Below are 13,943 nucleotides of genomic sequence, written 5' to 3'. Positions count from 1 at the left end.
CATGTAATTGGAGGCAATACCTCATTGAAGGTCAGTTTTTATGGATTCATATAGCATGCTAAAAGCTGACAGAAGGTGTTGTATCTGTAGATAATCATATGTTGATAACTGTATTTGTCTACATGGTCAACAGTCCTTGTATTTTCTAATACCTAGTAGTCCACAAGATGTATCCTCCAAAAGAGCAAAGAATCAAGCCATACCAGGCGACAAAATACACAAAAATTTGATACTCCAAATTGTATGCTGCTTGCGGCTGTACAATTGTATGACATCGTATTTGTCAGAGCAGCTGTACTTACAATAAATATCATGTCTGTATAAAGGATGACATCGGAGTCTTCTTTTTCAGTGAACACTGCTTATCCCTCCAGAGTAGGAACTTCCTGGAACTTTGACTAAAAGATCATCCTCAGCTATGTTTTCTTGCATCTCCAAATGCCCTTTGTCCTGAAACATGTAATTTATAATGCAACATAATTATGGAAAACAAAATCACCATCTCAAAGAGTATGTCTTGTATATCATTGTAATCATGTCCGGTCTTTCTGTCGATTTAGTTTGTGAAGGAAAAGGTAAGGTCTAATAAAATGAATTTACATGTTTTTGATAAATTGAAGCTTTACCACTTCTAAGATCAACAGTTGTTGATAGGACATACAAGATCTGAATAGCAGAAACGTCCAACCCTTAGCTTAGAGAATAAGGTTTACCCATCTATGACTAGAACAACTAATTGGGACAACATTCAATTCTCTATTAAAATTTTATAAAATTCAATTACACTGAGGCCAAACGACTATTTCCCACCCAAGGTTTGATGTTTTCTCAAATATCCCCCTTTAACTATGAAAACACCAAACACCCACCCATGGCCGATTAAATTTAACATAACCCTAACGCCTGAAAATTTTATCTCTTTTTGCCTCCCTAAACTTTAAAAACTAAAATTTTCCCCCGGCCTAAATTTTAAAAAATAGCAGTTTAACCCTAGGGTTTCGTTTTGAAATCTCCGAGGATATCTCCGGCAACATTGCCGACGGCCTCTCCCTCCCAAAGCATCCTCTCCTTCCGGCGATCTCTTTCCTCCCATTTAGAGGCCCGATCGGCATCGGAAACGCCTTGGGAGACGAAGACGAAGCCGTCATCTTCGTCTAGGAAGACGAATCCCCGACGAAGTTCTTCGTCTCCCAAGGCATCTCCAACGTTGATCGGGCCTCCAAATGAGAGAAAAGAGATCGCCGGAAGGAGAGGATGCTTCGGGAGGGAAAGGTCATCGACAATAGAGCCAGAGATGCCGCCGGAGATTTCAAAACGAAACCCTAGGGTGAAACTACCATTTTTTAAAACTTAGACTGAGGAAAAATTTTAGTTTTCAAAGTTTAAGAGGGCAAAAATAGATTATATTTTAGTTTATTTTTTAATATTATAGAGAAAATAACGATTTTAGCCTTAACACCGTTAATTTTAACTGCTCATAGGTAGGTGTTTGATGTTTCCATAGTTAAAGGGGGGATATTTGAGAAAACATCAAACCTTGGGTGGGAAATAGTCATTTGGCCTTACACTGAAAATTTAAAAAGATAAAATCCCAGGAAGTGCTAGATGAAATTGAAAAAATGGGAAAGCCCACATAGTGAGAAGAATATTCATTGCTTAGTTTGATATATTGTTACTCAGAGCACTGGAACAATGAAACCTTTTTGAGTAAATTTCACGCCTGCCTTGGAATGTAAGGCATATTATATTTTTAATCCATGCAAAATCAGATTTAACGGAAACAGAAGACATACTCACTTAGAAAGTACCTTTATATAAGAACCAGTCATATCATTGTTTTCATCAATACTGATGTCACTCATAATCGCTTTGAGTTGTTTCCTTGCCTTTGCCCTCGTTGAGCGTCGTTCAGCACACTGAGCTTTAGTAACATTGTAATGGCAAGCTACACAAAGAGTCCTCATATTCTCTAACCTGCACTCCCCTGAAGAGATTTTGAAATAATAATGCACCCTAATGACAATATTCAAATTGAATTTCGCAACAGATTATCATTATGGTTGAGTAAATTTACCTTTTCTAGGCAAAACAATGCCAGTTCAATTTAAAATGGAACTAGTTCTCACCACTATGCAGTAAAAGTCAAATAAATTTAAACATGACTAACAATATTTTCTCGCTAAATCACTAAGAAGCACGTTGATCATCATGATTTGGAATAATGACTAACTATATAGATAAGCTCAACGACATCAGTTTTTTGGGCTCTTATGGACTATTCTGGTTCACAAAAATGCTGGTCAGAGAACTCCCAAAAGCAGAGCCAAGCACCTCATTGGGGAGGATTTGGAAGTTCAACAACAACATCTACTACTTACAGGACAAAACATCATATTGCAGATAAATAAATCAATCAATAAAACAAGATCATACCTCCACCTCTATAGACAGGAATAATGTGGTCTGCATGCCATGCGTTGCCTTCAGTTGGATCGTTGACAAGTTTTTCTAGCCTGCAAGACATTAGAACTAAAATCATTGGGTTTTCAGGAGCCATTAAAGTAGTAATCATACCAGTCTCACTCAATCTGAAAAGCATCACTGTGAAATTTAATCTAAAATGACATCTAACCCACACAAGCTATCCACTGTGTCATATATGCTAGGGGAACCACAAAACTTTAATATGCACAACATATGCTACACTTGAGCATCATATTGAAGCAACTAGAAAACATGCACTAGTATTTGAGTGACTCACAAATTCTTCCAGCGCGCCACGTTAGGTGCTACTTTCTCAACATACTTTTGCCGCTGGTCCAATGACAAAGGTTTTATGTGCTTCACAAGTTTATGGCAGTCCAATTGGCAATTCATGCAGATACCATGTTCTATTTGAAATAGTTCCTGGAAATATCGAGGATATATATTATGTGACCATGCATTGGCTTAATAACAAGTGCTGGAAAGCACATCAAAATTTCAACATGAAAACTACATAAACAATAAGCCGACAAGAAACTCCACTTTAACACAGCAAAGCATTTGAAATTAACCTCTCGGAGGAATCTGCCACTAGTTCTTAAGCGATATTCTTCGTAACACCCAAGATTACAAAATAGATCTTCAAAATATTCTGGTGTCTTGGCATTGTTACCCCTGAAATGAAAGAAAGCATGTAAATCTAGCATGCATAGTTACAGTAAAAGATAACTAATTTGAGCTTACTTGCATGGTTTTTGACAGAGTTTACAGAGTGGTTCATTATTTAGAGTCCAGCCCTGAGTGAACTCTCTCTCCTTCTTTCTAAAGCCACTGTAAATACGAATTTTTTTCCACACAGCATCTGATGGTAGAGGGTGGCTAATCTCATCTGAAGGTGTAGTTCGCCGTTTGCTTCCACCCTTTAGCAGTCCCTGTTACAGAATTCCCCAAAACAGTCATGAAATATTATGATAAAAATACAAGTAAACCATAATAAACTCTTTTGTGGATGTAAAATTGAGAATGTACATTACTAAAGAAAAGAAGTCAAACAAATAGCCAGAGAAAGCTCAGACAAGCAGCTCTTAACAGACATACCCCAGTGTTGTGATTAATGGTTTCCTTCAAACAGCACAACTCCACTGATAAAGGAAGTTGCAGAGGCTTTCCAAGTAATTTAGTTTGTTCTATTGGCCGTAGTTTATTCCAGTCACTAATGAATTCCAGAATGGCATGTCTATAACCTGGATTGTCTTTTAACGATTCAGAAATTCTTTCCTTGTTATCAAGTTCCTCCTGCCGAAAATTCTCAAAAAGTGGCCTTGGTCTTGAATCTTCCCCTTGCATGCACAAAAACAAGTGAATCCTTCCAGTATATTGACTCACCTAAACAGCAGGTAAAGTCAATCGTGATAAACCAATGGTATGAATAATTAGTAATTATAATTAAAAGCAAAACCAATTTCTACATAGGAAAGGATACCATACATATAAATACTTTATCCAATTGAACAGTTGTTTAAATTTACATTAAATGATACTGTAATTCTCCACAGAATAACAGGCATTAAAACTTGCAACAGGATGCATAATCTCTGAAAGATTTGTTGTAGCTGCAAAATAATTACGGAATCCCATTATAATTATATTAGGAATTCTGCTAGTCTGTCAAAGTGGATTTAACTGAAATAGTATTGCTGTTGTGCACAAATAGGCGTAGAATACCCAAAAATACGATGCACACTAGCTAAAACAATCAAGTTATCCAAGACATTTCTAATTCTAGAGCTGAAAAGGGACTATGATTTTCTTCCATGAGAAATACTACAATTAAATAGTGACTCTAGGAGCTGGTTGTCTAGACAAGAACGGCTGACCATATGGTTTTAGTTTTCTTTTGATTAGGACTATTACAATTACCTGGCGATGAGAAAGGGTAAATAAAAAAAATTTTAAAATGAAAAATCTCTTCTTATTTTTTTACCTCAAACCGCAAAGAATTCACTTCATTAGAGCAACATTCATCAGCTTCAGTTGGAGGAAGTAATGCAACATCATCTACTTCTGTTATTTGTGGGTTGGTTTTAAATTCCTGCATGCTCAGATTTATGGGAAAAAAATTAGTCCAACATATAATATACAAAATATTAAATTTGTTTCTGTGTTGGGTGGGTAGAACACCTTTTCAATTTGATTCTTATCTTTATTGCCTTTAACCAACTCAGACGAAGAAACCTTTTCAGGTGATCCAATTTCACCAACAGAAAGAGTGGCTTCTTTTTCCCTTGATATATAATCCTTTCCTATTTCTAGCTCTGGACCCATGTCAGCCTGTTCTACAACAGAATTTAGTTTCTAATCAAACTAAAAGAGCAAATTCATTATTTAGTTTTAAAAAAGAAAAGAAATTCAAGTTTGAGATTAAACAAGATAGATTTTATAAGAAGAAAGTTACACCTCAATATGCAGATCATCTGTTTCATTTGAAATATCATCAATTTTACTCAGTTCAACAGATTTGCAATTCATATTTGTAGTTACTTCATCATTTTCTTTAGCAGTTTGCATGTCCTGAGTTAAACTTGACTCTGGCAAACACATTAACTCTTCAGAGAGCTTGCCAGAGGACACTTGATCCAGAGTTTGATCTTCACATCCTGTGTCAGTTTTACCAGATATGTTCAGATCTGAAACACCTTCAACCTGCCAAATCAGAGAAAAAGAATCAACCTCAAAAAAAGACAACAAATCACAAACCAAGGTGAACAAATTAAAAACACAAAAAAGAAAAGAGAAAAAGCCACAGAAGTAAAAAGAGGTTCTTTATGATATCCTAAAAGAAAATGAAAGTTCCAAAGCTTATCTCAGCTAGAAATGGATATTTTACTTCAGATATGTTGGTAACTTTCTAACTAAAAAAAAAATATATATATATATATATATATATAACTACTTGAAAATCCATAGCTTCAGCACTCAAAGAACAAAACAGGAAGACAGATCTGTTTCACTGGAACCACTAACCCAAGCTCATCTGGAAATACCACATCTAAAATTCATTCAGCAACCCCATAATTGGGAAATTTTACAAAATTGCCACTAGATTTTACAATACAACATTGACTAATTAATAGAAATAATACCACTATCTCTTGCACTGCATCATATTTTCCATTTGTAGTAGATGATACACGGCGTAGAGTTCTGTTCAATCTTTGCCAGTGTGACTCATCCACTGTGTCCTGCAATATGACAACCATCATTCATATGTCAAAGAGAAACATAAGCTCAATAAAAAGATATGATAAAAGGAAACTGCACCTTTGCACAAAAGATGTATATGTTGACTGCACTTGTCTGTCCTCGCCGGTGTGCTCTGTCTTCAGCCTTCCAAATTAGAACATGCATCAAAAGGTTGATGTTATTAAATCAAGGAAAATCCTCAGGACATAAAGTAAAAAAAAAAAAAGCAAATACAGGTTCATATTTGCTCTCAAAACACAACATTCTCAACATGCTCACAAACCTTTTTATCTAAAATTAAAAATAGCATCCTACAAATAAAAATAAATATGCATGAGAACCAATTAAAATAACACAGGAAGCTATTTACTACCAATAGTTCAGTAACTTCCACATTACTCTCACCATTCTGATTTCAAAATGGCACAGGTTTATAATATGAAGCCACATAATATTATCATCCACACGATTTCTAAAACCATAAGTTCATTTCTAGGTCTGTCTATTGCATATACAGCCAAATATCAAATACATATGGATGGTTTTGCTAAATAGTTTGGACTAATAGTGGGTCTCATATATAAGATCAGAAATATAAATTTCCAATTTCTTATTAAATAATAAAAGATAAAATCTCTACAAGATGCACAAAAATTCAACTGATTATACCTGAAGCATCAATGATGGCGATAAAGGCATCTCCAGAAACACAACACTTTGCGCTGATGAGAAATCAAGTCCAACACCTCCAGCAGTTATACCAATAATTGCAATTTTTACCTGGTGAGCAAAGAAATCTACCATTTTGGTACAACCCAAAAGATATAGTAACACTAATCTACAGGAAAAAACTGATGATAAAAAACACGCAACTAGAACATTCCGTTATCAAAAGGCATGACACAAAGACTAGTCTAAGAAACCATGAGTTTGAAATTTATTACATGTTGTAAGTCAGAGTGTGTGTAGAAGAGTCAGAGTAATATAAACCAAGAAAGAATTACTTTGACAATACTTTATCAGACAGAAAAGTTTATGTAATTATCCTTCCCAACAACTATCATCAAGAACTAATATCAACAAGAGTTTGACTTATCATTAGGAAGAAATACATTGCATTCCAGAGCAATTAAAAAACAACAATTGAATCACAGGTTTAAACAATAAAAAATCTGGTTGGAAGGTTTAAAGTTGCTACATGAAAATTTGTTTCATGGACGATAATGATCCACCATATGAGTCCCAACTCATTACTTCATTTGTTATAAAGTGATCAAAAAATGGAAATGAGAATAGTAACAAGAAAGAATCAATTAGGTACACCAAATCATTATGATCCAGCATATTAGTTTCAACTCATAACTTCAATTGTTATAGGCATATAAACTCTGTCAAAGTAATTAAATTTGAATGGAAGAATATGAACTACTAGTCAGCAGACAGAAATAAATGCTAAGCAAAAATTTCCCATAAACCAAAAGTATATTGAAAATGAGAAGAAGATTAAAAACAACGAGCCTCATTTGATGATCGGAATGATAGTACAGCTGACTGCCTATCTCTGGGAAGGGTGTTCCCATCAATGCGGACAAAACCAATCTCTTTCTCACATAAAAACTCCTGAGGAATTCAAATAACAAATTTAGATTTAAAAGTAGCACCAGAATAAAACAACACATTTCCTAGAAATTTATTGTACACATTAGTTAAAGTCAAATTTTCACAGCTATCATAGTAGAAATGTTCTCAACAGTTATATAATCTTATTCAAAATTAAGTAAACTCCCATAATTCCACAACTAGTTACAAAAGTTGTCATGCATTCATTTCCTATATAACCATTTATCAATCTAGATTCTATTAAACATCTGTTGGAAGTTTTAAAAAGTTCTGGTTCAATTACATTGTCAAGTATGACAATAACTTTCCTTCATTCTTGATGAACCACAGTATTTTATTGAGCAATTGTGTTGTATGGAAGGTTCCCTAGATACATTAAAGTCTTTCAGCTAACCGAAACCTAACTTGCATAGATTCTTTCATATATCCTAGGGATTTGTGGACAGTTCATCCTTAAATACTTTTGTACACCCCTGTAAGTCTCCTTATGTATGACGCAAGTATAATTTGTTTCTTAGCAAAAAACAAGAAGCAAGGAAACATTCACCTGTACTCCATCAAGAACTTTATGGTGATGGGCAAAGATTATCATTTTGTTAGAACTAACATTCAAATCAGAGTTTGCAGCACCATCTGACTCTGCAAGGAGAGGGTGAAGGGAAAGCCATTCACGAAACCCAGAGAGCTTTGCAACACCAAGTTCTTGGTGTGATAGCTTCTCTGATTTGCTACAAGCCGAATTATCTAAGAATGAAAAAGCAAAGGAACTACATGAGAAGTGTCCAAAACTATGTTCTATGAATAAATTGTATACTAAAGCATGCTTGATCACACCTGAACCAACCTATAACAACTTAATACCTTTTTTCCTTTTTGCTTTTTTTAGGAACTACAAAACAAGCTGTGAACAAGTCACCATCTTGTAAAAGCATTGAAATGCTAGAAAAACCAGCAATTTCAGAGACATGACATCTTAGGTCATCTTTTAAATTCCTAAAATAGCAAGAACAATGTACACCATAGCCGTAAGAATCTTAATTATTCTTGTCATTCCGGTCAAACCCAAACACTTTGGCCCACATCATTGTTCAATTAGCTTAGCACCTGAATTGTTTGAGTTTGAAATGAAACAACTACAGAGTAAAATCTGATTTCAACTGCTCAAGATAAAAAGAATGGACTACAGTTGATAAAATGCAATCATGCAGTACTTAAAATATACAGGAATTCCAGGATCAAAGTTTTATGCCAAACAAAAGAATCCTCCTGACTATGCTATAAAAAGTTTTTGGTGTAGCAATAAACCAGAAAGCAATAATATATCACATGAAGAATCAGAAACTGGTGCAAAATAGCTTGAGATATAAAAGTGGACACGCAGTTTTCTTTATACGATTGTAAATCACCATCAGGTTCGTCTAAATCCTCAGGAGACATGTCTTCTGCAGCATCCTTTTCATAAGCACAACCATTGGACATTCCAACAGTAGCCTTTGCTAAAAGCATGTCTGATCTCTTCAAAAACAATCTTATTATCTGTCGACGTTTGGGTGGTAACTGAACCAGCACATGCTGCTTCAGACGCCTTATCTATAGTACATACAGGAAAAAAAAAAATCTGCAGATGAGTCAAACTTTGAAGAAAGAACATTAGGATAAACATTAATCAAGTTTAAGCTGTATGAGATTCTTAATATTCAATATCTAAAACCAAGAACCAAAGCCTCATCTGTTTATTTATTTCTGAAACTTATTCCTTATTGACTGGGCTTTTATGGTTTCTTAGGAGCAGATGATGATACTTATTTAAGATAGATATCAATTGCTTTTTATTTTAGATTTTGGCCAGCATAAATAGGCACCTATGTTCTATTTTTAGTGTTTAATATTTGATTAAATATAGATGAACCAAAAATTAACTCCCTCTTATACTGGTTGCCCTTCTGCATTCTATCTTTCTTTTTCTCCTTCCCTCTGAATTCAGCCATTTCCTCTCTCTCACTTCTCTTCTATTTTCTCCTACCTATCCTACATCAATTCAGTAAGTAGACTCCAAGTAACATATCTAAGACAGTTCAAATGCATGGAATATCAGTGAAATTGTGGCTTAATACATAATACCATATTATGTATCAAGTATTTGAACTGTAATGAGTTACCTGTTTAATAGATTAAAAGGATCAGTATTTTTACATTTTTAGCATTCAACAATACTGGCAATACAATGAATGGCTATCAAAATTTGTCAATTTATAAACAATGAGCACAGTGATGCGACTGTAATCCCACACCGCTAACAGTTCCATATAAAAAAGTTAACACTGAGACCATGACAGTGGCACACCTTTTTTTTTTTCCAGACAAGTGAGATTTATTAAATCAAATTAGAGAATGCAGACAAAATTCTAAATTACATTTTACAAATGGAGAACTATAGCCTACCATAACAGTTTGCTTTAGTAAGACATTCAACTCCTCCAAGCGAACACCCCTAGAAAAATCCTGCACAGATGGTCCCATGAGATATCTTAGTATTTTTCAAGCGACAATCAAACAATCAAAAAAAGGTTGGTATTAAAAAATCGCACAGCAATAATTATCCCTCATCACAGGAACAATAATAGAGCAACTTAACCAGTTATATATTCATAGAACCAAACATATATAATTTTGTCAGCAGTAGATGGTCCCAGGAATGAGAGATTAATTTGTCAGTCAGGACCAATTAAAATGGATATAGTATTATAACCATTGAAATGATCTAATCCCATGATTTATCCCATATATAAAGCACACTCTGGAACAAGTATATGATTTCATATACCTTTTTAAGAAAGGTAAAGTATTTTCCTAGCAACATATAAATTACCTGTATGAAACGTCCATGATAACCTTTGACAACTTTGACATCACAGTAAGTTTTTGCAAATTCATACTTGTTCTTTCCTAGCAAACCAGGCCTATAAAACAGAAGCATTATCAGAGGCAGAATACCATAAATAGAAATAAGCAAATCATAACAAGAGATATAACAGGTAGAGTACACTTGCCATAACATATTTATCTGATGAAAAATGTCATAGGGCCTATGATCACCTAGGAAAAAGTGTAAAATAAGATATTAGGATACAATGGGAACTAATGAAAAGGTAACTTGAACATACACCTATTTAAGCCAAGACATCATAAAAATAAATCTATAAACATTGAATAATGCATGTTTGACAACACCACTGATATTCTGCAGAAGGGCCTTAGATACAACCTTGACAAAGAAGGTGTCCCAGATAGTAGGACTATACGCTTAACCTTAGCCGCCACTTCAAGTACAGCTTTTACCTGTTAATGCACAAGTACGGTAAAAAGGATTAAGGAAAAAAAAACTTAAACAGAAGGATTCCCCAAAGGTGTTGCTTTCAATGCATATAGGCATATCTTTCAATCACAAATAGATAACTTTTCATAAAGTATTTGAAACAGTAGCATGTGCATTTTCAGTTTATTTTATTTCTTTATTATCTGTATGTTTTACCGAATGCCTTTTTGTCTAGAAAGCTCCAACCTTTCTGCCAATGCTGAGTTGTAGTGAGGTTGATAGATACCATTAATTAAGACAGCCACTAAAAACTTTGCTCATGTTTGTATGTGGTTCCTTGCTATCACATCAACTTAACTAAATGGCTAATTAAAGGAACTTCAATCCCCTTTTAGCTCATATGACATGAAGATACTTCAAAAGATGAAACTGCAATTTTCTCAGTGATAGCTAGGATCAGGTACATCATGAACTTTTATTAGATTGCTGAAAAATTGTATCCATCCACATAATAAGAGAGATATGCTGCCAACAAATTGGAAAAGTTTTATACCTCCTCTGGTTCAGATGTTCTCTTGGAGCAACGTATATGGTGAGATTCATCAACGATCAAGAGAGCCCATTCTCGTGCAGTCATGCTCTTCCGCAAATGGTGAAGCATTTTATAGGATATAACAACTACTCTTGGGAATCTTGTTAAATGGGCAGGATTATTTTCATGACCAAAAACTGAAGAGAAATGAAACTAAGGATTGAGAAAAACAATTACTAATGCAATTAAACATCTAAAATGTTGAGCAATATGAAAGGCTAAAATTAGAGTGTAGAAAGATAATTATGAAGTTTAAGCATTTCCCAAAAACATGGTTCCACCTCTCCCTACAGATGTAATCTTAGAACTCTTCTGAAATAATAATAATAATAATAATAATAATAATAAAAACAAGAGAACAAATAAAATAAAATTACCAAGATGAACATCTGCAGGCAAACAAAAGGGAAGCCAATGCTCTAATTCTTCTGCCCACTGAAGTCGCAAAACTGCTGGACAAACAACTAGTATAGAACCTTCATTCATGAAACAGGCTGCAATAGCAATAGCCTGTAAACAAATTGCACAGATATAAGTGTAAAATTATCATACCTTTCTTTTACAAGACACTAAAACCACCTAGTAAGAGGAATAACTGTGTGTTGGTATCAGAAATTAAAGCACAAAAGAATAAAATAAAATAAAATAAGCAGTCAAAAAGACATGAAGCACATTATATAATAGTGACCTGGAGTGTCTTTCCAAGCCCCATTTCATCTGCAATAAGACAACGACCACCCCTTCGCAGACCAAATCTTACACCTTCAAGCTGGAAGGGCAAAAGCACATCAACTAAACGTTTCGGTAGCTTTCCAATCATTTCATCAACAATTTCTTCAGAGAAATGTTCCGGTCTACATGGATTCCATCTTCCAGAAGAAAATGAATGAGAAAGTTTCTCAATAACATTGAGAGTAACCCATGGTACCCCTTCAACCTCAATACCACTGGAGTTCTTCAAGCATGTGAAAACTGCATTGTAGTCTGCAAGTTTATAAACACAAGCCTTCCCCCCACCACTGTTCTGTGTATAGTGTGATGGCATAACCTACACAAAAGCAAAATAACATAGCTCAAAGATGATTATTTTAACAATACAACAATTTTGAATTATTTGCTGTAGTTAACTATAATACCCAATCAAACCAGTCACAGACAGACTGAAGAGTAACTGGACTTAAATTCATAAACATTTGTTAACCTTTGATCATGCCTCAATACCCATTCCAGAGGTAATTGATTAAATCTAGAAGAAACGCCTCAAAGCTAAGAGTTGGGTTAACCAAAAACTTGTAAATCTAAAATGATAAAGAACTCGAACTAAAAAATTCCAGGGCTATAGGTTTCACAGATCAAATTGGTGAAATGTCTGAAAACAAAATAAATAAATAAATAATTCAAGAATAATAGGCAAAACCTAAAAATTGATCACTCTCTTAAACATTTATTTTCTTTTCATTTTTCGAAAAAAAAAAAAAAAAAACATGGTGCCAAACTTTTCCTTCATTTCTTCAGCACTCAACAAGAACTTTCCACTGTCATAAGCACTGCACAAACATGAACCGATAAAAACCATTCCAATTGCATAAGCATATACTTGAATTTTTAGTCCCTTCATTTAAAAATTTCTTAATTTCCATTTCCTTCGTTATCTTCAAGAATCAAACAGACAATTGATCTTTTTATTTTCACTATTATTTCATCACCCAAAACTTTCCCAAACCCACTTAACAAGCTCGGTTCAAAACTGAGACCAGCCGAACCTTACAATCTTCTTAGAAGCAAGAATTCTGTGGCCCTTCACTAATCTAAACGTAATAAACAAAAACTTAACTCGTTTTACTCGTATTTTCTTAATTCCTTCCCATTTTCTTGCAATATTTCTCCCCGCCCAAACAGAGCACCAGACTCACATAAAAGATTAAAAAACGAAAGAAAGAAAGAAACTTACGTCAGATAAACAACGATCGACTCTCCTTAAGCACTCCTCCTCTCCTGGGTACGAAAACCTTTGAACGGCTTCAGGCGTGACAGAGAAGGAGTCGGGAGAGCAGATTTCAAGCTTGACCCGGAATTTTTCAGGCAAATGTGTCCTGGAATCCGGACCAATCGAGACATTTGGACAGGGTTTTAGGGAATGAGTGATGGTGGTGGATTTGGTAGTGGCAGAGCTTTCGACAGACAGCTTCCGGCACTTGAAGAGTCTCCAGGCTTCTTGATTATTTTGCTTTTGCTGTTGTTGGTTGACGGTGAATTCGCCGATTGCCTTTCGCTTTGCTAATGCTGCTAACCGGTTGGCTTCAGCTCTCTTTCTTTGCTCTTCAGTGATCTCCATTTTTGGCTGCTAGGGATTTGAGACAGTGGTCATTCACACTGATTTGAAACCGAAGCTCAACTTCATTTCAAAGGCGGGGAAATTTGTCGTTTTAGTCATTTTAATGTGCAATACGACATCTATTTAGAAGCAGAGGTGGAACAATTTTTTTAATTATTTTACATATTTAAAAATAAAGCAGCATTGTTTTTTATCCGTAGTTTACAGCATCAACACTTTTTCACCGTCACATTTTTCAAATAATATATTTCCAAAGATAAAAATACCTTCTAACGAGGTTAAAAGATGAAAAGGAAATTTTTTACCCATAGGTTTAAATCAAGTGGTATAATGATTATTTTAATAATTTATAT

General features: G+C 34.6%; 1 protein-coding gene across 2 annotated transcripts; it reads right to left on the bottom strand.

Moving 5' to 3' along the window:
- Positions 1–66: 66 nt before the first annotated feature.
- Positions 67–13,668, bottom strand: LOC123210408 (DNA annealing helicase and endonuclease ZRANB3). 2 transcript variants are annotated; one of them, XM_044628743.1, is made up of 24 exons: positions 13,207–13,668; positions 11,944–12,303; positions 11,633–11,765; positions 11,217–11,392; positions 10,613–10,686; positions 10,398–10,433; positions 10,217–10,307; positions 9,790–9,849; positions 8,754–8,937; positions 7,895–8,091; positions 7,246–7,347; positions 6,397–6,507; positions 5,806–5,871; positions 5,628–5,726; positions 4,942–5,187; positions 4,666–4,815; positions 4,469–4,576; positions 3,583–3,870; positions 3,229–3,416; positions 3,057–3,159; positions 2,762–2,907; positions 2,434–2,513; positions 1,798–1,984; positions 67–450 (listed from the first exon to the last, which is right to left on the bottom strand). In XM_044628743.1, the coding sequence occupies exons 1-24, from the start codon at positions 13,588–13,590 to the stop codon at positions 417–419; spliced, it is 3,603 nt and encodes a 1,200-aa protein (XP_044484678.1). In that variant the 5' UTR covers positions 13,591–13,668; the 3' UTR covers positions 67–416. The 2 variants fall into 2 exon arrangements, with proteins under 2 accessions (XP_044484678.1, XP_044484677.1); XM_044628742.1 differs by having other exon boundaries at positions 1,809–1,984.
- Between the last annotated feature and the right edge of the window lie 275 nt (positions 13,669–13,943).

The sequence above is a fragment of the Mangifera indica genome, chromosome 3 (genome assembly GCF_011075055.1).
Source record: "Mangifera indica cultivar Alphonso chromosome 3, CATAS_Mindica_2.1, whole genome shotgun sequence".
NCBI classification, from domain to species: domain Eukaryota; kingdom Viridiplantae; phylum Streptophyta; class Magnoliopsida; order Sapindales; family Anacardiaceae; genus Mangifera; species Mangifera indica.
The sequence above is the reverse complement of the archived record's forward strand: the minus strand, read 5'-3'. Positions and strand labels throughout refer to the sequence as shown.

Bases quoted from the DNA above. Each gene is read 5' to 3' on its own strand.
- LOC123210408 (XM_044628742.1), bottom strand. From the start codon at position 13,590: ATGGAGATCACTGAAGAGCAAAGAAAGAGAGCTGAAGCCAACCGGTTA. The intron at 8,938-9,789 runs GTAGGCTATAGT...TATGTACTATAG, and splicing joins TACTAAAGCAAACTGTTATG to ATAAGGCGTCTGAAGCAGCA. The intron at 3,417-3,582 runs GTATGTCTGTTA...ATTCTGTAACAG, and splicing joins CCATTAATCACAACACTGGG to GGACTGCTAAAGGGTGGAAG.